Source organism: Gavia stellata, chromosome 1 (genome assembly GCF_030936135.1).
Source record: "Gavia stellata isolate bGavSte3 chromosome 1, bGavSte3.hap2, whole genome shotgun sequence".
Lineage (NCBI taxonomy): Eukaryota > Metazoa > Chordata > Aves > Gaviiformes > Gaviidae > Gavia > Gavia stellata.
Window position 1 is genome coordinate 1,924,638 of NC_082594.1, and position 25,516 is coordinate 1,950,153.

Sequence of the window (25,516 nt, forward strand, 5' to 3'; positions counted from 1 at the left end):
CGCTTTGCACTCCTGGAATTTGTCCTTTCAAGGCACAAGTAACTTCTCCCTTTCCAAACGGCTCCTGTAAAAAGTAGATTGACTTCAGGGATCCAGGGGAAAGTTTATCCTTTATGGCTTGGAAAGGCAAATCAGATATTAAGGAGAAACTTTGCATACACAGCCTGACACAGAGCTCCAACCTCCCTGCCTCTGCCCTCCGAGGCTTTTTTTCTGTCAAGCAGCGGTTGTTCAGCTGTTTGGGAACGATCATCCCCAACCCTCCCAGGGCTCCAAGGCTCCATTCGTGTTGGCGAAGCTCTGATTTAAGCAGCTCTACCAGAATAACGCATCGCTCCAGCCTTCAGCTGAAGAAAGGAGCAGGACGGTCACTTCCACATCGGTAGTATCTGGGAGAGTTGCAGTACAGCATTATTAACTTGCAGAAATCCCCTACAGGGAGAAAAAAAAGGGGAAGAACTGAGAAAAGCCACATTTCATTGTGGACTCCCTTCACCCAGTGTACAAATCAGTCAGATAAACATGTGTATTTGGCTTTATTAAGACAAGCTGCTTGACAACAGTGGAAATTTCTTCCAATTCACCAAATTATCAGCACAGTGCTCGTGAAGTTGCCTTCCAGAGGCTTGAGCAGCCATGGAGGAGAAGCCTCACTCTCCCGTGGGTGGCTCTGAAATGGATGGAGCGTTCTTCCTCATCTCAGTTCATCTGCGCTAGCAGCTCTTCAAGTTCTGGTCTAGACTTCAATCGGCTCTTGAAGTCAGCTTCTGTGTGCTGTGGAGGGAGGCAAAAAAAAAACCCGAAGCAAATCAGAATCACCTCTTGAGTACTTTTTGAAATCAAGACAAACCCACTCCCAAAGACAACCACTTGAGAGTAGAAAAACAAAAGATTTAAGTGTCCACCGAGCGCAGGGAATGGGAAGTCCCAGTGGAAAGTCACTGCAGGCTCGGAAGTCACTGCAGGCTTGGATCTCGCGGGCAGCTCAATCTGGAAGCTGGTGGCAGAGCTCTAAGCCTCCTCTCTCATATCCAGCCTCCAACAGGAGCAGCTGCTGGGGTAAAACACAGAGGGCAGAAAGCAGCCACAGACACGCTCGGTCACTGCACAGGCTCCAAAATTCAGCCTTGTAGGCTCCTCCTCACCTGGCTAACTGCTTTCGGAAGAGTGAGCAGTGGTATTGTGCTCAAGAAGTCAACTGAACATCCCGAACTCTGCCACTGCCTATCACTGTGGCATCTACTTTCTTGAGGATACCTGCCACTTTCTCCAGAACTTAGCAAGAGCTTCCCAAAGCTTTAACCTCTCTTCAGCGCTGCCAGTCGTATCAAGCCAGCTTGGGTCTCTCCCCTGCGCTTCCTGCATCAGACTGCAATGACTTTGCAAATGGCACAATGTCACAGTTCTCCCTCCAGAGACAAAGCCATCAGCCAAAGTTAAAACAAAAAAAGAAATGGCAGCCCTAAGGCAGAGACGGGACTGTGACCAAAGCAGAGATTACTGGACTCAGGAGACCTTCTCCCGTATTCCTTCTGGTTTTGCAGAGCTGGAGATAACTAAACCTTCCTCAAAGGCCACTTAAGCAGCCAGCTGTGTTTTCATATTTGAGTTTACTGCATTGCATTCCCTTTCAAGGTGCAAAAATCTTTTGTCCCTGAATAAATAGGGCTTCCTGGGACTGTTTTGTCTGAATGTAAAATGACAGAAGTTTAAATATCTCCTTATGCCTGATCCACCAGTGAGCAGAGTTCTGTCCTGAAGTCCTCAGTGCTGAGAGAACTGTTGGGCCTTTCTGGAGAAAACAAGCTGAACCCCTCACAGAGCAAATTCCATCAAAACAGGGCACAGCATTTGGGTTTCCAGTCTCAGCTTTGCTACCAACTGCTTCAGGAAGTAAGTTCCTGGTGATTCCCAGATAAGGAGAGGCGGTGAAGCACTGCTGAAGGAAAGCATTCCCTCCCGAGTCGCAGGGAATCTGAGGCAGCAAAGGCAAGCAACTTGCAACCTGCCATCTCCTACAGATCTATAGGACTGGCTGGGAAGGTACCTTGTGTGGCACTAGTTATAGGAGGCTAAATGGAAAATGAAACACTCATCAAGAATTAGAGGTAATGGTTTTTCATAGACCAAATGAGGGCCTGGTTCTGGGAGATCCTGAGTATCCGTAAGTCTCAAGTAAACAGGAGACTCAGGACCAAGTCTGTATTTTCAAAGCAAATTCATGTCACACGTCATATCTGCTTCCTAAATGCAAAGGCACTGGTAAAATTAAACATACCTCTTTCACTAACAGGTGGACCCCTTCAGGCTGATTACTCTGAATAATTTCCAAGAATATGGGAGCAAACGTTGAACTTAAACCGCTGATCTGAAAGAAGAAATAAAAGTGCTGCAGGAGCAGAAAACCACATACAAAATGGACTCGTTATACTAACGGCACAGAAAGAGAGTCCATTTCAGTATAAGCCTGTGGCAGTCAACCGCTTCATTAGAGAAGCACTCTGTGCTTCGTGTGCACACCTCTCGCATACAGCACATCCCAAAGTTCTCATTTCTGCTCTTCTCTATGAATCACAGAATCACTAAGGTTGGAAATGACCTGTAAGATCATCAAGTCCAACCATCAACTAACACCACCATGCCCCTTAAACCATGTCCCGCAGTGCCTCGTCCACACGTTCCTCACACTCTGCTTCCCGTCCCTGCCTGCATGCTCTCCTGCACGTAATGAGACTTAACCACGCATGAAGATCTTAATTTACGTGAGACTCTCACACAAAGGCTGCTACGGCAAACCTGCAAGCCCCAGCATTAACCGCACATCAGCTCTCTCCAGTGGAAAAAGTCTACCTCTAGGTTTAAAACGTAATTCAGTAGAGGTTTAGCATATAGCAAGGGAACACACTATGAAATAGGGAAAAGTCACTTAGGAGAAATACGTATTTACCTCAATCAGTTTTACACCTTTGAAGCTGGCCCTGATGCTAATAGTATTTTTAAATTTCATCCAGTTTGTCCAATCATTCATCCTTAAACATGACTTTTCCACCCCTTGTATCAAGTATTCTGCATAAAATAGATAATACATCTTCTGGCTGAAATACATAATCCAGGAACCCCTCCTCTGCTTCTACTTTGTGAGCAACCTTTAGCAAGAAATCAAATTAGACTTCTTTATGCTTCAATTTACACACAAATTACGTCTTTCGTTTGTTCAAGGGACTTAACTCCAGTTGTCAAGGGGTTTTGAGAGCCTGAGAAAGGAGGTGCTGCACAAGAGCCACAGCGCTATCAGCAAACGCCAGCTCATACCTGGACAACCCTCTGATGGGTAGTAAGGACTGCATCCAGCTGCATTTTGGAACCTCGCTCTTCCAAGAACAGCACTTCGTTGGTTTTGGTGGGCATCGCGTAGCTGCAGGAACCACAGGTCAGTGCTTAGGACAGGGAGGATAGATTCGCACTACTTTACAGGAATGAATCAACTTCAGCAGCAGAGAATGTGGAAGGAGATTAACTTTTCATGAGAAATTAATTATGCAGACAATGTATCTTGCAAATCAAGCACTGGCAGAAGCCGGGTGTTTTACTGGAAAGAGATAAGGGAGAAGCTTGCAGCACTACTGCCAGCAAAAACCTGTTCCAGCTACAAACACCAGCCTGAGAAGAGAACTTTTAATTTCTCTATAGTTGAAGGAGAGCTTTAAACCAACAGTTCTGACATATTTTGTAATAGTCTATCTGTTCTCATCAGGAACAGAGCTAAAAACCACTGCTGGAACACCCCACTCAAAAGACATTGTTTTCACCTCTGAATTTTACAGGAGTATGATGAGGCACTGGATCAGATTCTGCTCGCCGGTTAGCGTTACTCCAGAGACCTCAGCCTCCCCATCTCCATTCACAGAGCACCAATAACAGCAGGCTACAGCCTACTGCCCGTGTTTTACCTTACAAATGTTGCTCTTAAAGGGCAAATAATTTCTTTCTGTACATACTGAACTCTGCACACCACATCCAACCTCAGAGGGCACAAGTATGATACAAGGTAATAACGCTTTACACTAAAAATGTTATCAACAGTCTCAGGCTGTGGGATTTCTCTGCGAATGCTTTCCAGCGCATTGCTCCTGACAGAATTGTAATTTCTTAGAGTCGCTGGGTATCCTTCTCAGAACAAACGCCGATCAGTCACCCATGTGTCAGTTTTTAGTTCTGTTTGGTGCTAAAGACATCATGGAGAGACTACAAGCGACTGATCTGTGGGCACAGGATTTCAGATCTATGACTGACAGTTCAGCAAAGTGGACGAACATAAAGAAAATGATTTTTGATAGGTGTAGTTGGCATGAGCAGGAACCAGTGTTTATACTGAGAGGTACAGTTAAAGATACACATTTCAGATAATCACCACTAAGTGTTTTTATTTCCCTACTGCAACACAGTGCTTCTCCCAGTGACTACGGCTCCTCAGGTGCACCGCAGGCACCGAGGAGCTCTAGCACGTTCCTCAGACTTGTTCAAACCAGCAAAGCTGCTATCGGGGTACACCAGAGCTTCGGAGATCTAGTGTGCAACTGAAGCATCCTCTACTACTAAAGTAAAGTAGCGGGTAGCTTTCCCACAAGCTTCAGGGGGTTCCCAAGCTCCTTCTAGTTTGTATATTCAGCACCACTTGCTTACTCCACAATATACGCACAGCGGAAAGAGCCTGGATGAAACACTATAAAGAAAAAACAGCAGCAAAAGTCAGCAAATCTTAAGCCTACATTCATGGGCTCAGCATCCACAGGCTTAAGCCTTTTTCACAGAATCACAACGGTTGGAAAAGACCTGTAAGATCATCAAGTCCAACCACCAACCCAACCCCACTATGCCCACTAAACCATGTCCCGCAGTGCCATGTCCACACGTTCCTTGAACACCTCCAGGGATGGTGACTCCACCACCTCCCTGGGCAGCCTGTTCCAGTGCTTCACCACTCTCTCAGGAAAGACATTTCTCCTAATATCCAGCCTGAACCTCCCCTGGCGCAACTTGAGGCCATTTCCTCTTGCCCTGTCACTAGTCACTTGGGAGAAGAGACCAACACCCACCTCACCACAACCCCCTTTCAGGCAGTTGTAGAGAGCGATGAGGTCTCCCCTCAGCCTCCTCTTCTCCAGACTGAACAACCCCAGCTCCCTCAGCCGCTCCTCATCAGACTTGTGCTCCAGACCCCTCACCAGCTCCGTCGCCCTTCTCTGGACACGCTCCAGCACCTCAAGGTCCTTCTTGTAGTGAGAGGCCCAAAACTGAATACAGCATTCGAGGTGCGGCCTCACCAGCACCGAGTACAGGGGCACGATCCCCTCCCTACTCCCGCTGGCCACACCATTTCTGATACAGGCCAGGATGCCGGTGGCCTTCTTGGCCACCTGGGCACACTGCTGGCTCATCTTCAGCCGGCTGTCGACCAACACCCCCAGGTCCTTTTCTGCAGGGGAGCTTTCCAGCCACTCGTCCCCAAGCCTGTAGCATTGCGCGGGGTTGTTGTGACCCAAGTGCAGAACCCGGCACTTGGCCTTGTTGAACCTCATACAATTAGCCTAGGCCCATCAATCCAGCCTGTCCAGATCCCTCTGCAGAGCCTTCCGACCCTCCGGCAGATCAACACTCCCACCCAACTTGGTGTCATCTGCAAACTTGCTGAGGGAGCACTCGATCCCCTCGTCCAGATCATCAATAAAGGTATTAAGTTATTAACAAGACCAGTCCCAAAACTGAGCCCTGGGGGACTCCGCTTGTGACCGGCCGCCAACTGGATTTCGCTCCATTCACCACGACTCTCTGGGCTCGGCCGTCCAGCCAGTTTTTTACCCAGCGAAGAGTGCACCTGTCTGAGCCACGATTCGCCAGCTTCTCCAGGAGAATACTGTGGGAGACAGTGTCGAAGGTTTTACTAAAGTCCAGGTAGACAAAGGAATGAAAAGCAACAGCTATTTTTCCCTTGAGATCTGCTTAGTTAGTGCCTGAACAACTCCTTATATGAATAAAGCATCCAAAACTGTATAGACACACAGAAAGAGAACACCAGGCAGATGACAGAAGATTTGGATTTACATGTGGGAATCTATCAGAAATTAGACTGGGCTCTTGTCCGCAAGGCATCATCATCTATGAGCCTCATGTGGCCTAACGCAACGTGATTGCAAGGGATGACAAACACAGAGCAGTATACCTCATACCTTTCATTCACTTTGATGGAGAGTCGGTTGCAGAGTTTATGGACATACTGAGCAAAATTTTCCACGAGACACATATCATAGGAAGTCATCTGGATGTTGACATCTCCATACTCATATTCGGTCCCAACATTTATCTCTTTCATCTGTACTTTATCCTTTCTCTTCTTTGGAGCCTGTATTTAAAAAAAAAAATAAATAGAAAGCATATTTGTTTTGAACTAAGCTGGAAATAAAAACCAGTAACTCTTGCCCACGCAGGAGACCATGCTAGGGTGCTCTCCTCTGGCAAAGGTTTGCTGAACTATGTCAAACATATCACAGCCCATCTGTGCTCATTTTCCCCGACTACAAAACTGGGATGACATTATCTTAACAGATGTTCTCAAGTTGAGCAGTTCAGTTCTTGGATGGCAGCACCACAGAAGTCACACAGAAAATACGTGCATACCATGATTAATTTCTTCCAGAAGAAACCAAGGAGTAGAAAACAAACTGCTTTTTGTTTCAGTTCCTGCCTTCGAGGCAGCTGTCTAGATGAGTTATTGTTTCCTCCTTCCACAAAAATTGTCATCTTTCCAAATTTCAGGGAATGTAAAAAGTTTAAGCGCAAATAAGACCTGCTCACAATATTCTGTGGGTACTTCATGTAACGTAACGCTGTCCACCGAGAAAAGTAGCAATAAACCATTACATTATTCCTTTTGGTTCACCAGTATTGGATGATGGTTCATCAGCCATGGAATTCATAACACCAACATTTAAATCAGAGTGTAAAAAGATGGGGCAGCAAGCACAGTAGGGGAGTTCTTATGCCTACCTCCTTTGGGAGCAGGTATTTAAACCTCCCAATACCATGCGTAGGACGGGATTTGTAGTGTCTGTGGCAGCTCACAAGTGCATCACCTTAAAACCAAAGCAGAGCAAACACGTTTCCAGCTGAACAGCAGACAGCCCTTCTTTTAACAAACATACACAGGTGCTTTGAGAGCCCAAAATCCACACTGGGGGCAAGAACTTGTCCTTGGTTCTTTGACGGACGGCAAAGGCAGGCTAAGGCTTTGACCGATCCCTGCCCCACGCAGGCAGCCTGTGCATCACAGCAAGCCTGTTACAATTCACAGTCGGTTACGGTGAGCAACTAAGAAGGGAAGAAGAGATTAAAGGTGATTCATTTCCCAGGTGAATTCTCAGGCAAACAAAAAAAAGATTTATCAGCACCAGTGGATGGTGTGGATACTGACAAAATCTTACATCTGTCTCCTCTTAGGTGAGAGCAGTGACGCTACTACGATGGATCTGAGCCCCACTTAGTTTTAAATCCAGCCCTGTTCAAATATTCATGCGCTAGGAAGCCAAATCAAAACGGCACCGGCTTTTATTTATACTTCCTTCTCCAGGGTAAAATGAAACCCTCAATAACTCTCGTTTTAATAAATGAAGCTCAGAAGAGCAAAGAGAAACTGAACACCACGGACCTAAGCCACTGAGTTATACTTTGCCTCCACATCAAAATAAAATTCTATTTTAAATTGCAACAGTGGACTTCACCAGCTCAATAAATGTTAAAGTGGGACCTCACAGGGGTGGAAGTCAGTTCCTGGACATTAATATAGTGAATGGCATCTGGCTGGTGTCACTCCACAGCATAACACCACAACTATAAGTACCTGCTCAGCCAAGAACCGGGAAACAGAAGAAAAGGTTAGAAAAAAGGTATGGAAGTGGAAAAGCACCCACTCGGGTTATTTAACCTGCCCAAAATTGGCTAAAAAAAAAAAAAGGAGACATAAATGCTGAAATGTGTAATATCCATTTTGAGTAAATGAAGTTTTGCCTTGCGTTAGAGTAATAAGAGGCCTTACCTGCAGCACACAGACGGCTTTCTCTGAGTATTGCTGCTCTGTAGGAAGCAAGATAATTGTTAAAAGCTCTGATTTCACCCACCTGTGGAAATACAACATATCCGACCAATCTCCTTGAACAAAGGCCCACACCCCACGTCCCTCAGACACTGACAGATCCCATTAGCAAACAGACCTTCTCTTCTTCACATCCTACAGCCCTTTCAGCTCCCACATATCAGCTGAAAGTCCTCCCTCCACAATTAAAAGACTTTCCTTGGCAGAAAGTACTTTTTTTTTTTTTTTTTGTCATGTATGTTTTCTGATACTGTCAGTAGAAGTGGTCGAGTCTTTTTAATGCCTTGTACTGTGTTTTACTTGCTGGGTTTGATTTCAGACCACTCACCCGCTGAGCACAAACACCTGCTTTAGCAGCATTCCCTTCTTCAAGCACAGCACCTGCAATGAGCCACCACGGTCAAAATGCAAACAGTATGGCAGATACTCAGCCAGTTTCCACCAGCGCTTCCCAGAATTCAGCCACCAAAATAACACCTGAGATCCTCTGAACATACCAATAAGCCTCCCAATCCCTCCACAGCCTCCAGCCACTGTCACCCCCCAGAATACTGCTGCAACACAGAGGAAAGAAATGAAGCAGGAGGAAGATGATGACTGCGGTAACCTTTTCTTGCACCCCCTCTCTTTGCTTCGGGATCCAACAAGTTGAGGCAGGAGGCTCTCCTCCTCTCAGTTATAGATCATATTCATCCCTCGCACCATCCCACCACCTCCAGGCTACAACAGCCGCCTGAACAACCCTCGTGCTCGTTCCAGCTCCACACGGACGGAGGGAAAAGCAGCTCATCCATCACCAAGGCAGCGTGAAGCAAAGAGCTTTGCTGTCAGCGCAGCCCTGGCAGGCAGGAGCTGCATCGCGTCAGCCGGGATGGGGAGGGGGGGACGGTAATTACTAATGTCCCCAAAGAGTGACCAGAGGGACAGGGAGGACCAGGGATCTGCTGGTCTCCGAGGACAGAGACAGGGCAGGGGGCTGCCATGGCCCCTGTGTCGCTGGGGTGATCCCGGGGTGCCTGAGGAGGGCTGTATGGGGGGTCCCTGCCCCTGGCCCAGGTACACCGGGGTAGGCCACCCAGGGCACTAACTGGGGGTCAGGCCTGTGTCCCCCCAAGCGACACACACCCCCTCAAGTCCACTCCCAGGGCCGGGTCGGGTCTGCCCCCCCCAGACTCCCCAGCAGCGAGGCTGGGCCTGCCCCGCCCGCCCCCAGAACCAGGCCTGGCCCTCCCCTTTCCTCCCCCGGGGCCGGGCGTCTGTCCGTCGTCGTCCCCCCGTCCTGCCCCGGGGCCGGGCCCGGTGTCCCCCACAGCCGGTCGCGACCCGCCGGTACCTTCGGCAGCGCCGCGCTCATTCCCCGCGCCTGGGACGGAGCCGCGTCCGTCGCTCAAAGCGTCCCCCCGCCGCGCCTCGGTGCTCCCCCGCCCGGGTCCCCGCGGCTCCCGCCCCACCGGGGCCTCCCGCGGGGGGACGACGACAATTTTTGGACAAGTCTCCCGCCCCCGCTGCTCGCAGGGCCCCGGTTCCCTGAAGGAGGGGGTGGGCGGGGCCCAGGGGTGCGGTAATGGCGGGCACCTTCTCCCCGCCGCCCCCCACACACCGGGGCCGCCCCACGGAGCGGCGCGACGTGGCAGCGGCTGCGCGGTGCACCCAACCCTGCGCCCAGCACCACGCACCCCGCTAGCCGCGGCCCGCCCTTCGCTCCCTCCTCCTCGCAAGCTGATTGGTCTTTCGCCACGTCCATCGAGGCACGGCGCGGCGACCATGTTGAGTGTGGCCTGCTTGGAATCGCACCCGCGTGGCGACGTGGCTGTGCCGAGCGCCGTCTGTCTGGCCCCGCCCCAGCGTGGTGTGGCGGCCATCTTGAGTGTGGCCTACCCGGCCCCGCCTTGCGGCGGCCATGTCAGCGCCGTGCGGGAGGGCTGTGAGGGCGGGCGGGGATGGAGGGCGCCCGGGGGTGGTGAGGGCGGGCGGCCCAGGGCCGAGCAGGCTTCAGGGCTGGGTGATCTGCGGTCGTGAGCCCTCAGCCAGCTCACGTTGTCCCTGGTGGTTGTGTGATCGAGGCAGGGACCCAGCGGGGACTCAGCGGAGCCCTGCTCCAGCCCGGAGACAGGCCCTGTGGGGTGTGAGGGCACCTAGGGCTCGCCTGGTGTGTAGGCCTGAAGCAGGGCCAGAGGATTTGGTACTAAATCTGCCTGGTTTGGCCTTGCCACCTGGCACAAGCACTGCAAAGGGAGTTTTTTTGCAGTTGCAGAGCCAGGGCTGGACCTTACCCTGTAGTCAGCAGCTGTGTAATGGTCCAGGGGCGGCTGTGTCTGTGCTGGCAGGCTGCCGTGGGCCTTGAAAATGAGGGAGTGTGTCAGCATGAGGTGTTCAGGCCTCACAGCAGGCGCGCTTTCAGCTTGGGGAAGCAAAGACAAACTCGTCTTTCAGCAGCAGGCTGCTCCCTCTGAGGACAGAGTGAATTCTGCCTTACCGCCGCCGCTTTGATCCCAGCCGCTGTCTGAAGGCACTACCCTAAATTTTAAGTGGGAAGACTGTAGGAAGGATAGACTGACAGGGACCTCCCTGATTTGCAGCATGTGTTTCCCAGTGGGAGAGGAGGTGGGCAAGGGGGTCTGCCTGGCAGACCAGGGTGGGAAGAGATGGGTGCTGCGTGGCCCTGTGCCCCCCCAAACCAGGCAGTCTGGAATTGGCTTGGGAAAACCCATCCTGTTGCAAACAGCCCCCTCCTGTCTCTTCCACCCTCCTTCACCAGGCCATCTCTAATACAAACCTTCATTTCTCCTAGGTTCTTCCCCACTCCTTTCTCTCCTGCTGGGCCCCAGTTTCCCCCTTCTTGTGTGGCAGGTACTCTTGCCCACTTCCCTGAGCCCCCATCTTAGAGCTGTCCATCCTGGGCAGCAGCTGCCTGGCAGCTTGATTTCGGGTCAGGATTTCTAGCTCTGCTGACTGATCGCTGCTCCAATTGCTTTTGGCTGGAGCTGTCAGGGCTCATGATGGGCTTTCTCTCTCTCTCTCTAGTTCATCTGCGTTCATTGATGTGGCAAATCTCCGCCGTGGCAGACTAGACTCGTGCATTTGATTCCTGCTCTGTGATCCACCCTGCCAGGCCCTGTCCTGCATTTCCGAGTGCCTGGACCTCCCGACACACACCTGACACCCCAGATGTTCATCCTCATTGCGATCTGGTGCCTGGAGGAGAGAGAAGGAATGTGAGAGGACACGGTTTGCCGTCTCCTGCTCGGTGTATGGAGCAAGCAGAGGAGATCTGCACCACCTTTGCTCTCTCCTCCACACTTTGCAAGGACATAGGCTCCCAGCTCTGAGCTGTGTTTTCGTGGCGCTCCCCCCCACACATGACAAAACTGCTCATGTGGAAGGGATATTGTACTGCCCTTTGATCTCCAAGCCCCAGGCAGGGCCACCCTGGCAATGACGCTTGTTTGATTACTCCAGGGCGCTTGGAGCAAGGAGCACTGTGGGAGTCTGAGCTGGTTAAGACTGGCACTCCCATTTCAGGAAAGCTGGGCTTCTTTGAAGCCCTGGAGGAAATGCCATGCTTGAGGAGCGGTTGCTGTGACTGGAGGGGGACTGGCTGGTTCTTCATTTGTGGGGGGAGGCCGTGACTGGCACCGCAATTAAGAGCAGGTCATGCTCACGACAACCCCTTGTTCCATGACCTCAAACACTGTGTGCTCACGGAGGGGAGCTACACCCGCTAATTCCCTCTGCCCCTCATGGGGCTCATCTTTCGGTCACCCATAAAATGTGGCTGAGGAGGGAGCATTGCCCCAGATCGAGTTTGGGGTACAGTAGTCACTGCTAAATACATTGCAGGAATCCCCCTCCCAATGACCATCATTGTCCTACACGCCTCAGTGAAAAACGAGTCCATCTCTTCACTGCGGAGTTTCTCCAACATCTTTCATAGATGGATACGTTTTAAGGCCAAAAGGGACTGCTAAATCATGTAATTCGGTTTCCAGCACATTGCAGCCTATAGATTTCCGCTGACTTACAGCTGTATGGAAGCAGATCACTCCTGTTTCGATGAAAGCATCTTTCTCATAAAGGCTCCCGCTTTTGATTTTTCCCTGGATACAGAGACGGCGCTACTCTTGGCAGCTTGTTCTGGCGGCTGAGCACCCTCTCTGTTAAAAACGGACCTTCTTTCCAATCTGAACGTGCCTCGGCTTCAGCTCCCAGCTGCAGGTCCTCTCCCTGCCTTTGACTAATGAATCGTTTCACAGCCAGGTAATCGAATCCCTGTTTGCAGGAGCACAGCCTGCCTTGTTGTGACATTAAGAAAAAAAAACAAAGGTGTTGCTTTGTTACTTTCCCCTTCAGCCGCAGAAACCCAAACCACCCCTTTTCTGTATTGAGCTAAAAAAACAGGGACCTCTTCTTCCTCTGTGGTTGCCCCGGCTGCTGAGAGGGCCAGGCTTTGCTAGAGGGGTTATTTCATCCATCCTCTTCTGCTTCGCTGCAGATTTCTCTCCCCATCACATAGCTGGATGTGCCCTGTCGATGACCCAGCGTAGTGCACAGCACAAGTACTGGCAGAGGTGATGCTCGAGCGGTTTGCGACCTACGCAGAAGGATGTTGCAGGCTCCCTGCCCCTTCTCAATCTGCTCTCTGTCGTGTTGTCCGGAGGAGCAAAGCTGTCCTAGGAGAGTTGAAATCCAGCGCTGGAAAGTCTCCACTTCTTTTCGGACTTGTCCGATAACAAAAACAATCAAAAAGCGTTTAAATATACCCTAGAAGAAAACCTCTGACGTGTGTGTCTCCTCCTCTACCTTCTGCAGTGCTTTTTAGGACCGCACCTAAGTCCCGCAGGAGTCGGTGGGATGATCTTCCCCGGATTCAGCGAGCGGAGGCAGGTCCTTCAACTGCTTTATCTTGAAAACCTCATCCATATCTCCGGCCAGCCCCTCAGGCTGAAACCTCTTCAGCAGGCAACACAGAAGTGTTTCCTTTGCCCAGCACAAAGAGATGCTGAGCCTGAGCAGAGCTTTTGTGATAAAAATAATTGTTACTAACAGTCAAGGCTTCTCCCTGGTAGACAGCCCTGGTTTTCCCTGGAATCAGTGGAAAAGGTCCCTGAATCCATACTGACACGTAAACAAGGACAATACATGTATTTAAAATGATGTTGGAATTATTTAAGTCGGGTCTCTGCCAATCTGGATTCCATTTCCCTGTGGTGTAGGAAAGCAGCCGCACAACCAGCGCCACAGCAAAGGAGAAGCGCTCCCAAATGTCGGGTGCAAAGCTGAATGCGAGCTCCTGCTCATATCTTTATTAAAACTTATTTAAATTTAATGACCTTATTAAAGACACATTTTCTCTTTCAGTTCACTGGCAGTTCAAGGCCTGGAAAAAAAAACCCCAACCCTTGGAGAAGCAGTTAATCATGTTGAGGGAGTAGAAATGAAATGATCAAAAATAGAAAGTGTAGACCGTTTGGTTTTCAAAATGCCGTCTAATTCTGCACCTGGATTGCGGGCGCTGGTGGGGGTGAGACTCGTATCCGAGAACAAGATCCCCGGAGCGGGAATGTTCAGCGAGCGTTTCCATTCACCAGGCAGAGACGGAGCACAGAGACTGCGGCTGGAGACACGGAACAAAGGACATTCATGGCCAAGGGTGACCTACCTGCAAGCAAATCCTTGCTGAGAGCCTGTGCCCCCTTCGGCTACATGGACCATTTCCAAATCCAGGAGAACGGGTCACACGGAGATGGAATAATATTAGTTTCAACTCATGATTTTTTTCAAAGAGGAGATGGATTTGGGATGTGGTGTCCCCTTAGCAGAAGAGATGCGATGCTGAGACCTAGCCCTTGCGCCTTGGAGAGGAAGGTGTGGAGATGCGGGAGAGCACAAGAGAACAAAATTCACTGGCAGCGAATATATGTAGGGGGGCTGAGCGAGCGGTGGATGCCATTTCCCTGACCATCAGAGCAGAGAGGCTCCAGGTGGGAAAACGGTGGAAAACCTACCCATTTCCAGGTGGAAAGTGCCCCCTGGAGCATTATTTGGACCTTGTTGAGTGGATCACAAGAGGTTTGCACCAACATCAACGTGAATACAACCGTGGGGCAGGAGCTGTAGATCCCAGAGGGCTCCGTTTCATTTCAGGCAGCCAAGTTGAGATATTCCTGGGAACGGCAGGCGATGCCAACGCCAGCTGAAGCCCAGGGGGGTGAGTGCTTCCGAAAATCACATTTTCTGTTTAAATTCAAGCAAGAGAGTAGCGATCGGTGCGGGATTGCACCAGTGTGGGAGAGGAGGGAGCGAGGCTGTGTGGACCAAGGGACATCCCGAAGCCAAGGTTTAAAGAGGAGGGACTGGGATGCAGCTGGGAGCTTCCTCAAGGGGCAGGTCAAGCAAAATGGGGAGAAATGGGCAAAAAATAGCTAAAAAGCGGGCTGGCCCCCAGGTGAGGTTCTGGCCTCTCTGCCAGGCAGGGAGGGAGCACTGAGGTGTTTCCCAATGACAGCCCTGCCACCACAAAAGGGTGACAGTGGGAATCATTGCCCTCGCTGTGAAACATCTCCCCGCCACGAGGGATCCGCTGGGGCCATCGTGGAGTGAGTGTCCCCAAGAGATGCTCCTCTGAAAGGTATATCCGTATCAGTTTAGGATTAGGCCTTTGGCCTTAAGGACCTTGCTTGTTCCTCACACCTTTGGGGTCCCTCCCTCACAGTTCAGTGATTGCAGCGAGCGGGATTTCACCCCAAAGTCCAGGAAACCCACGCAGCCATCGTTAGGCTCCAGAGTGAACGCCCCCCCACCCCGCGCGGAGGCAGAGTACGGCAAGTCCCGCCCTCTCCCATGTCGCCCCGCCCCTCCCGCTGTGATTGGCTCGCTACGTGAGGGTAGGCGGGGCGCACAGGCACGCAGGGCGACGTGCAGCGGAGGGGCGGGCGCGGCGGCGCGCGTGCGCGGGGCGGGCGAGAGGGGCGGAGCGCAGCGCGCGGCCACGGTGTGAGGCGCCGGGAGCGCGGGGGGAAGGAGCCCGGCCCGGGGGGGAGCGCCAGCGACGCCTCACCCAGCCGGTCGCACCTCGCCGGGGCTACGCGCCCGTCCCCACACCCCTGCCCGCCGCCCGCAGCCTTCGCCGAGGGAGGGGGGGGCGGAAAGAAGCGAGCGAGAGCGGTCGCGGGTCCCGCCGCGGGGAGCGGAGCGAGCGCGGGGCGGCGGCGGCGGCGGCTCCTCCATCATGTCGGCGGGCGGGGACTTCGGCAACCCGCTGCGGAAATTCAAGCTGGTGTTCCTGGGCGAGCAGAGCGGTGAGTCACCGCCCGGCCCGGCTCGGTCCGGGTCTCCCTCCCTCAGCGGCGGCGGGGCGGGCTCCTCCTTTCCCCCCGCCGCGGCGGACCCACCCTTGGGGGGTCTGGGGTCGCGCCTGAGGGGATCTCACCCCCCGGGGGGGCCTCGGCTGTGCCAGAACCTCACGTTATGAGGGGAAAAGGGGGTCTCCCGCCCCCTCCCCGCCGCTTTCCGTGGGGTGGGGGGCTGCGGGCCCTGAGGAGGGGGGGGGCTCCTTCGAGGCGTTTGCTTCCCCCTCGCAGCGGCTGCTCTGCCTTGTGGTCGCTGCTCCTTCGGTGACAGGGAGAGATCGAGCGTGGTTCAGCTGTGGTTTAAAAAAAACCCAAACACCAAAACCCAACGGCCACATCTCCAGAAACAGTTGCTGATTCATTTGATCCCAGCAGCTCCGTTTTTTGGGGGGCAGGAGTCTCAATCCCTGGTGTTTTCTATGTAAATATAGCATTTTTCGACAATGGAGTTATGTCTTGGCAAAGCGGATCCAACGCTCTAAATATTTAATTCAGTCAATGAGATTTTCTTCCCTGTCTTTGGAATAAAAAAAACCCCGCAAAGGATGTTTCCTTCTTCCTCAGCAGAAGGCCTCTGTCTCCATACTCATTTCAAATCTTTCACTTCAGAGAGTTTTCTGAAAAAAATGCTCATTTAGTGGATGCTTTGTGTAATCCTGGTCAGATATCGAGCGATCTTTGGCATAATGAGTAGGTGCAAAATAGTCTCTGTCTCAGGGTGGGGTATTTGCTCCCTCAGCTACCTTTGGTCTCTCTGGTAGGAGATGATGAAATACTAGTGTGTGGTTTTTTTTTTTCCCTCAAATGACTTATATCTTGGTGTTTCCTCACTCATATGTAGATGAGCTTGGTGATAAGGCTGCTATTAAAATTATTTACCTATACATTGGCGGTTTCCTTTAGTCTGTTCCTTTCGTCCTTTTTTTAATTTTATTTTTTGGTGTTAGAACAGCTCTTCTTCATATTAGGGATTCAGGGAGCACAAGTTCAACTTGGGTATTTTTTTTTTGGTAAGTCACCTGATCTACTCGGTGAGGTGCTATTTGGCCAGCCATTTTATGAGGATTTTGGAAGAGGGTCTGTGTGTAGAAGATGCTGTTTGGGGTTTTTCTTCCCCCAAGGTATTTGATAACAGGAATCTTAAGTATTAGCTATGCATTTGCAAAATGCTTGGCTTGTTTTACTGCATTTCTGAGCTTTGATTTCCTGAAGCTTTTTAATGCCTTCCTGGAAGATTGTAGCACCTGGTGCAGACCTTAAATCTCAGCAGCTCTTAGTTTACACGTGGATTTCTTGTCTATTTTAGCAGACATAACATCAGATATCTGCTTCCCCTAGTCTTTGTCATTTTTTTATTTTCCCTTGCAGCTAATCATCTGTGTTTATACTGGAAGGTTTTAAATTATTGTGTTCATAGCATCAAATCTGGGGAGGAGAGAAGGGGTTTTATGGGTATAGCATAGGAAAATACACATAGCGCGGCAACTGCTGTCTTGACTGTGGCTTATGGATGTGTTCAAGCTGATTTGAATCTAGCTGGTTAGGGCCCAGCTAGCAGCTGCGGTGTGGGTTTCAGACCTGCCTTTGTCTCGGATCCTGGGCGATGACTCCGTGACTGATCTGCGCTGAACTAGGGTGCTAAACGTGGCGACGCCGATGGCAGCGTAGCCCTCGGTGTGTCCATGCAGCCCATGGGTGCTGCAGCATGGGCATGCTCCAACACAGCACTTGGTTCTCGTCTGTGACAGAGAAACGACGACTTCTGAATAGGGCTTGAATCTTTTTTGGGTATTGCTGTCATGATGTCATTCCCTGTCATTTTTTTTAATTCTTTTTACTGTCCAAAGGGTGTATAGCTCCCATTACAAATGGCTCCTGAAAGAATAAATGCCCTAATAATGTACTTCTGTATGACGGAGATAATTACAGAAGCATCTCTGATGCTGCAAAGGGAGTTCGAGTGGGCTTTGCTTACACGTAGCTCCCTTTGTCATTCTTTGTTTTGAAGGTTAAGGGAAATGTAGAAATAAAGTTTTTATAATAGCAGCTTTCATAAATGAGAAGATCTCTTTGTACAACTGTTGCGCTGGATTGCTGCATTCGCTTCCTGTTTAGCTAAAAGGTTGTCTGCCCTGCTGGAAGGCCATAATTAAAGATATCCTACTGCTGCTGGTAGGGAAGCTGAATGCTTCTGTTTCATTTACATTCAGGGACTTCACAATGACAAATGAAATGTTGTGAAGGGCTACGATGTCGATTAGCTGCCTCAGCAACCAAAGCTGGCTAGTATCAGACCTTCTCTGCTGACTGTATACAGTCCTTTCAATAAATGTGTACGTTAACGGCTAAGACATTTCTTAACTGGAGTTCATTACTGTGCGGGCTTTACAGCCCTTCCATGCGATTGTGTGAGCAAAGGCAGTATCATTCCATGTGGGATCTGGAAGCATCTTTAGATGTTTTATTCTTATTTGAAACTGGGATTGCACAGTGGATGCAGTCTGTGATTTTTTTTTTTTTTTTTTTTGCTGGTATCCTCAGCCATATTGTGGGAGTTCAATGCCGTATACCTAGGCGTTCATGTGGACTGCAGTGATTCTTCCTAGTTACCCTGTTTGTCACTAGCTGCAGATTCTCTTTCCTATACTGAGATGCTGATTTATTTTTTTTTAAAAGCCTCTTCTTTCCTTGATCCCCCAAATCTTCTTGTCTCCAGTGTCTGTTACATTGTCTGCCTTTTCTGGCTTTATTGCGCCAACTCCTCGAGCGCTCCGTGCTGTGGTGAGCAAGCTGACACACCGCTGCGGCTCTCTGTCCGTGGGTCCTGAGCGGGCGGTCGGTGGTGGTGTGTGTTGGCTAAATGACATCAGGTCGCTCCCAGCTCCTTCCAGGATTTACTGCAAGTCATTGCCTCTCAATAACAATATGGTTGGTGTGATCCCCACGGCCCCTCCCCAGCCCAGCCTGGATACTTGCCGCATGTACTATGGATTCATGATGAGCCCGCAACATAATCTGGGTCCAGCTAGAAGCAGTTTCTTTCTTTCTCTCTCTTATTTTCTTTTTTTTTCACTTGTAGTACAAGGATATAGCATTGGGTGGCTAGCAAGAAGGCAACTTCACCAGCGCTTACCTTAATTGAATTACTTTTCTCAATGATTGAAGATTATACAGAGTTTAGCAGTTTTAAATATGCTAATCTTTACTGAAAAGGCAGAAAGAGCTCTGTGCTGAGGGATTAGATAGAGCTATTGTGGGGGGGGGGGGAGTATGCTTCTTACTGCCTTTGATCTTGTTTTATCAGGTGATTTTCATCAGTCCTAATGCCTCAAGTTTAAGAAATTCTGATTTCTGGGTCACACCAGTAAGTGTACACATCACCTGTGTTAGGGTAGATTGCAGTAAATGTGGTATATATTCAAATATTAATACCATCTTTAGTTCTGTCTTGCATAGGAACACCTCTACTTCTTAATAAATTGATTTTTTTATTGAGTGGGCAGAACTGAATGCTGGGGCACCGCAACAGGAATATTCTTTCGTCACGTGGGTTTATGCCGCAGCTTTTATTGGCGAGCAAGTCTGAAGGGCATTAATATCTACAGAAAGCAAAATAAGTCCCTGTTGTCTCTTTCTGCTGGCACTTCTTCATTGCATAAGATCTTAAAAAAAAAAGTTAATTTGTTCTAATTTTCTGTATCAGGAACTGAGATTTTTAATGTTGAAAAAACTGATAAGTACAATATAATAACTTGAGGAATATAACTGTTTGGAAACCACTAATGAGCTATACTGTTGCATAACGATGTTGGTACAGGCACTGCTGAACAGTGTGATGTGTCTTCTTAGATAACTGAAGAACTGCAGGTGCTTCGTGTGTAACATGAAGCTGGTGTACGTGTTCAGCCCATCTGCAGAGCCTGCAATCCCTGTGCAACTTAAAACTTCCTTCTTTGTAAGGAATTCTCTGCTTTACGAGCTCCAGAGAGCTATTAACTTGTGCCACCAGTGGTTTAAAATCTTATCTCCTTCCCTCCTGTTAATTTCCTAGCATCTTGGTTTTCCTGTGGCTGGGTCTTCAGATTTTTGGCTTTACATTTGGACTATATGCATTTTCACGAGTTGCTGAACTTCATTCTTTCACTTCCTCTGAAGGAGCCAGATCTTTTCTTCAAAGGAAGAATAGCTGTGCCTTTCTGCACTTTGGTATGTTTTTCTGCCTGTATCTGAGGAATAATTTGTGAACTCGGAAGGAAAGGATCTTATCTGTTGTTATAAAATAATGGATTTTATATCTGCAGCTGTTGGGGTGTTTGGTGGTACTTGCCACTGTCTTGGCACATGATCCAGGTTTTGCGAAGCTGATGTCTAAGGCTTTTGCTGAAGCTGTAAATGGGACTGACAGAGAGACAAAGGTGAGGAACCTCATCTGAGGCCACCTTAGCAGAAGAATGACAGTTGTCAGCCATTCTTCTCGACTTCACTGATCGTTAAAAATCTGTCTTCTGTAATCAGTTTGCGAGGAAGTAGCTACCTTCCTCATTTACCTGATAATTTAGTCCAGGTGTTTAAAGGCACTTGTTCATGCATGTACAGGTACCTGTGGTATGCACTACTGATGAGAAAACCCCCAAATATATGAACAAAACAAGCAATCGTTTGAAACATGGCTCAGAAGAAACCAAATTTCGCTGTCTTGACATGAACACCGTCAGATTTTTCAAGACAACCTCCAAAACTCACCTATGAGTCCTGTAACTGCAAGATCAGTTACCTTGTGACAGAGGAAGGTTTCTGAAAGGGTATGGGAGCTCTAATGCATCTCTTCTGGTATGGAGCAGGACAGGCCAAGACTAAAAGCACTATTTTGAAAATGAACTGATATAATCAAAATGATTACCAGTTTGAGGCATTAGTGTAAATTATTTATGGAAATAGTCTAAATGAAAAAAGTGTGGAAGTAGTCTAAATGAAAAATGTGTGTCTCAGCAAACAAACAGCAGTCAAAATATGGACTGGCAGTGAAAGTAGAATTTTTCAGGTCCCTTTTCTTGATTTATTTACTGAGCTTACACAGAGTTGAAAAGCTAAATGGATTCTTTGTTTTCCCCTCAGCATAAAACAAACTCTTCTGGCTCTAATATATTGAAGGGCCCAGGGACAGCGAACAATTGAATCAATTACTTACCTCAGATATTTTCTTTTTGTGTTCAAAACATGATGGGCTAAATATGTTTTGGAATATTTGAGTAATATTAACGGAAAAAAATTGACTTTTGTGTGTTTCAGAAGTATTTAACCCTTCTCCAAATGCAGCCTAGTGCATCACAGAAAAATGCTAATCTGGGAAGCAAATATATGAAACTAAATCTAAACAAATTCTTTTCATTTGTGTGACCTATGTAATGGTTCAGTAAATTTGTGATTGTGGGTATGTACATATATTATACTTAGAAAATATCAAACTTGGTGCAAAGGCCCTATTGAGCGGCAGGGATCCTTTTGAGATGGACATTGCTTCTCATTGGTTGTCAACCAGTAAAAATACCGACTTAAGAAAATAACCAACTCTAAATGCAAAGCAGTATCAAAATTGGGGGTTTCAGTGGAAAGACTTCCTACTCCTGATGTTGCAGGCAACTCAATGATTATAAAATGTGCTACTGAAACCTCCCTTTGCTGGATACGTGGACCTGTTTTTTGCATGCCACAGAGTTCTTCAGCCCCTTGCTCGCTTCTGGCTGCCTCCTGTTGAGCCTGTCAAACTGAGTTCAATCTTCAAATTAGGAAGGAAATCCTTATTCAGCTGTGCAGCACAATAGTGCCATTTGTTTAATTTGACTTTTTAGAGCAAGGGTGTAACTTTCCTTTTTTGTTCCCTGTTAGCACGTTCTTTCTGCTGGACCGCTGTAAACCGCGCTGAGTCAGTGCTGCCAGAATGCCAGGGCACGGTTTCCCAGTCTGCTGTATGATTTGAAAAGACTTCTTGGACTTCTGGCATACCCGGTGTGATGCTAACTGGTTCAGTTACAAGGGAAGCTGAGAAATACATCATGTGATGTCCTAAAGTGTGACTTAATTTGATTTTTACAAAGCAAACACAAAATCCTTAAGACTCTCAACAGTAATAAGAACCAGTTAAAGAGTACATGCTCCAAAGTCCCTTTCCTTCTGCTAGGGCATTTTTTGTCCACATAAAACTTCTTCCTTTAGTCCCATCACAACGACCAGAGCTGGAAATGCCGTTCTCTGCTGTGCTGGAGTCTAACTGGTAACTCTGCAAGCAAACCCTGCTTGACCTTGGCTACTTTCACAAGGGCAGGTGCCTGGCTAAGGACAGGTGCACACTGGTATTGCCCATGGTAGTTGCTTCCATTTTATTCCACAGAGTTGGGGCATACTTTTAAGAGTTTCCATGACTTGACAAGCTGCCAGTATCCCCTGGAGATGCCACACAGCTATTCTGAGATTTGCAGGCTCGTGGTGTTCTGTCATCCAGACATGTGTAGGTGTCATCAACACACAGAATTATGGCTTTGGTTTAAATCTAAAGTGTATTTGCCCAGAACCGAAAGAGTTGGGAAGAAATACTGGAGTGATACTGATGAGCAGGTAGCTATTTTGTCTTAAGACATGGCCAGAACCAGCTGTGTCAGTGGAAGGTGTGGGTAAACCTGCTAATGAGAAAATGTTCTTAACTTTCACTTGGTCTCTTTTATGTCTTGAATTGTGACCACTTAAACCTCTGTACTGTTAACGTTTGTGACCATACAAATGAATGCCATTTATCCTGCTAAGTGATGTTTTTTAATGATTTGCTTTTAGGAGAGCAATCGGCAACTGCTGCGGCAAAAAAAACCCCATTCCAACATTTTTGTGATTAATGCAGAAGCCAGTTATTCCCTTCCTCTAAATGCTTCCTGCTATGCTTCCTGTACTTGCCTCTGTCCAGGTTTGAGTTACAGCCAGTTCATTTTCTTAATGTTCTTGATATGTGCAACACAAAGGGAAGGGAAATTAAATCTAGAATAGATGTGTAGCTAAAAGGAGAGGGGCCCTCAGAGGGTGCAGTCTCACCAGCAGAGCTCTAAGCAGTAGCTGATGCAGGATTGGCAAGATTCCTCTGAGTCTGATCTCTGCCGGGGGTCCAAATAGCTGCTGCTGGAGTCGGGGCAAGTGAATTCCTGCTAACAGGCCGAGAGTTTGGCCTTGCAGAGGCTCTGAAGCTGTCTGCACAGAAATGGGCAGGCAGCGTCACATTCATCTGAGTGCAGAAGTGTTTCTCTGCAGCTCGTAGGGCCAGGCACTTCGTTTGTTTTAATGAAGATGTTGCCTTCTCTGGGAGTAGAAAATATTCACTCATTACTGACTCTGTCCTCTTCTGCTGGCACAGAAATGGCTGTGAGAAACCCTACTTGTCAGTAATAGGAGGATATTTTTAATGGTCTGACAGAAGGAAGGCTTAGCAGAGGAATCTGAACTAGATGGGTGATTGAATCATCCAGTGGATGTCTGAGGTGGCGGAGGAAATGGAGAGAACAAAATTTATTGTAAGTGCTGCGAGCATAGTGTGCACACAGAGATCAATAAATCTTGGCGAGAGCAGCGTGAGCCCAGAACCAGGGTAGAGGGCATTTGATTAGAAATGCAGGTAAGTGAAGAACGCTTGCTTTTGCAAAAGCAACCGAATCTGCAGGTAATGTTTCCTGATGGATGCAGTCAGTATTGTGAAAGTAGGTGAACAGGGCTTAACTTTCATGTACAACAGAATTAATTGGTGGTGAAACACTGTGCTGCAGTGTCTTCTCTTTCAAAGGAAGTTCTGACCCCTTCTTGACTTTACTAGGCAGCAGTAGGCAGGTCTTTGTGCTAGAGGTTTGCTGCCTTGTTTGTCTCGTCTATATTACCTGATTTTTATTTTTCTCCCTTCCCCTGGTTTCACACTGATGCATTTGCAGCTGAAGCAGTTTTTGAGTATTGTGTCCTCGGCTCACTCAAAATGGCTGAAAAATCACTTGTGTCTGCATGAAAGCTAGGATGGCTTTACTAAAGCTGAGCTTCTGCTGCTTGTTTGGATAAAGCTGTAGGTGAATCTTTCAGCATGGCAGCTGAACACAGCTGGAGGAGGCTCAAATTAAAATGGCTGAAGAAAGTTTGAGTTTGCTGTATCATCTCGAGGAGATCCTAAGGTTTTCTGTTTGTTTCCTGACCTCGCAATGCCTTACAAAGAGGTCTTCACAGGGTGGGTCGCTTCCAGCCCCTTGTTTCCAGACCCACCCTCCCGTTCAGGTTCTTGTAATTCCTTCTCAGCTTTCCAAGCTGCCTCTTAATCAGTCCTTCATGTATTCAATTCATAATTATGTTCCTGTTCTTTCTGTTCTTCCAACTTTGCTTTTTTTCTTTCCTAGTAGAGTTATCTTTTGCCTTTTTTTGCTGAGCAGTCATTGGAGTGGCTTTTATCCACGATCATACAATTAACTTTGTGACCATAGTTCTTTTCCACTTTTTTATTTTTAGTTGCTGTTAAACCTCAGTGTGACTTGGAGAAGGGGATAGGTTCTTTTCCTTGAAACTGCATAAACAGTAGGCAGATCAAAAGCTTGTGTCCCATAGAATCTACCTCTTTATTTGGATGCTGCAGTGTAATAGCAGACTTGAAAAAAGCTTTTCTCAGTGAAAGCGTCACAATCTTGTAATCATCTGCTGGTTTGGTGTTAAAAAATTATTTTCCCCCTCTCTGTTCAAGAGTGCAAAGGGCTGATAGGTTGCCTCTGGTTGTATCTGTAGGCTTGGTGGACTGTTTATGCTGTCACAGCAAGTAATTTACAGTTAAATACAGTCTTGGCCTTAAGAATTCTACAATTTTGCTTAAAAATACAAGAGGGTTTTTTCTTCTCTGCAAGACAGCTGGGTTTTCCCCCAAATCATTAAACTGCAGAATATATATAAACTCAAGAGGAACCTTGTGCTAATTACTACATGCATTCCCTCCAGTAAATCCTGACATCTGGAGAAAAATTTCCCTATGGAATTGTGTGGATGATGTTTTAAATGGTTGTTGCAGTCTGTGCAAGACTTGCACAGCTAAGAATGAGTCAAAGACTCGAGATCTGGCTTTGCCTGCTTGGTTTCAAGTTAAGTCAAGCCTTGTTGTTTGCAGTGTGTCACAAGTCAGAACCGTGCCCCTTGGAAGGTGGACGAGCCATGTACCCTGGGCTAGGGGTGTCTCTGGAGCCTTGATCCCAGGAAGAGCAAAGGCTTTCCAGCTTTACCTTTTGGAAAGTGGAAGAGGGGAAGAAGTGTCCTACATGAAATGTTTTTAAAGAGTTTCAAAACAGCTCCATGTCTTTTCCCTGGTTTGATGCTTCTCAAATTCTTCCCTAAAATACCTGACTCAAGAATCTGCTTTCACATTGTACCTCTGTGCTGCTTTGATGTCAGTAGATAATTCCTCACTGCCACAGTCAGCCACACAGTGGAAGAAGACACAACCAGGTGTCACGTAGTATTTACTGGACTTGGTGGCAGCTCTTTTATGCATCTTAGTGGCAAACAAATGTGACCTGTGGTTGGTCGCATGGCTTTGAGGTCCTCAGAGGACCCTGTGGCACACTTAAAGCCAGCTTTGCAGGTATGACAACCCGAAGACCCAAAATTACCTCCTGTGCACGTTATACAGGGAATTGCTAGAGCTGGAAACAAGTCCTTTCTGTGTGTCTTGGAGAGTAAATACTATAGTTAAATAGAAACTTAACTAGTATATGTCCTTAGAGCCCTTATGAAGGGATTGTTCCTCTGGAAAATACTGCTGGAGGAGAATATTTATTTCAAGATATTGTATCCCAGCTGGAGTGTAGATAATGCTCCAAACCCAATTTCTCATATAAGCGCTTTCTATTTTTCTGTAGTTGAACCCTACAATTCTTTTTGGAATAGCCTTTTTATAGAAAAGGTGACAATAAAATAAAAAAACAAAACAAAAAACTTGTTCCGCTGACTATTTTGAACCAAATTCCTGTCT

General features: G+C 48.1%; 2 protein-coding genes across 5 annotated transcripts in view; one reads left to right on the forward strand and one right to left on the reverse strand.

Annotated features, from left to right (window-relative positions):
- Positions 1-519: 519 nt before the first annotated feature.
- MRPL48 (mitochondrial ribosomal protein L48) lies at positions 520-9,537 on the reverse strand. Its single transcript, XM_059822380.1, has 8 exons — positions 9,480-9,537; positions 8,475-8,527; positions 8,090-8,127; positions 7,045-7,130; positions 6,228-6,400; positions 3,313-3,415; positions 2,279-2,368; positions 520-774 (listed from the first exon to the last, which is right to left on the reverse strand). Exons 1-8 carry the CDS (start codon positions 9,498-9,500, stop codon positions 700-702), a joined length of 639 nt encoding a protein of 212 aa, XP_059678363.1. The 5' UTR covers positions 9,501-9,537; the 3' UTR covers positions 520-699.
- Positions 9,538-15,364: 5,827 nt separating this feature from the next.
- RAB6A (RAB6A, member RAS oncogene family) overlaps positions 15,365-25,516 on the forward strand; it is a 64,687-nt gene continuing 54,535 nt past the window's right edge. For 3 of the 4 annotated variants that reach the window (XM_059825260.1, XM_059825188.1, XM_059825411.1), the window contains exon 1: positions 15,365-15,444. In XM_059825260.1, coding sequence (XP_059681243.1) covers positions 15,375-15,444 — 70 coding nt within the window. In that variant the 5' untranslated portion in view covers positions 15,365-15,374. Of the gene's footprint in view, positions 15,445-16,475; positions 16,506-25,516 lie in introns of all 4 variants that reach the window. The other variant, XM_059825335.1, reaches the window with a different exon arrangement.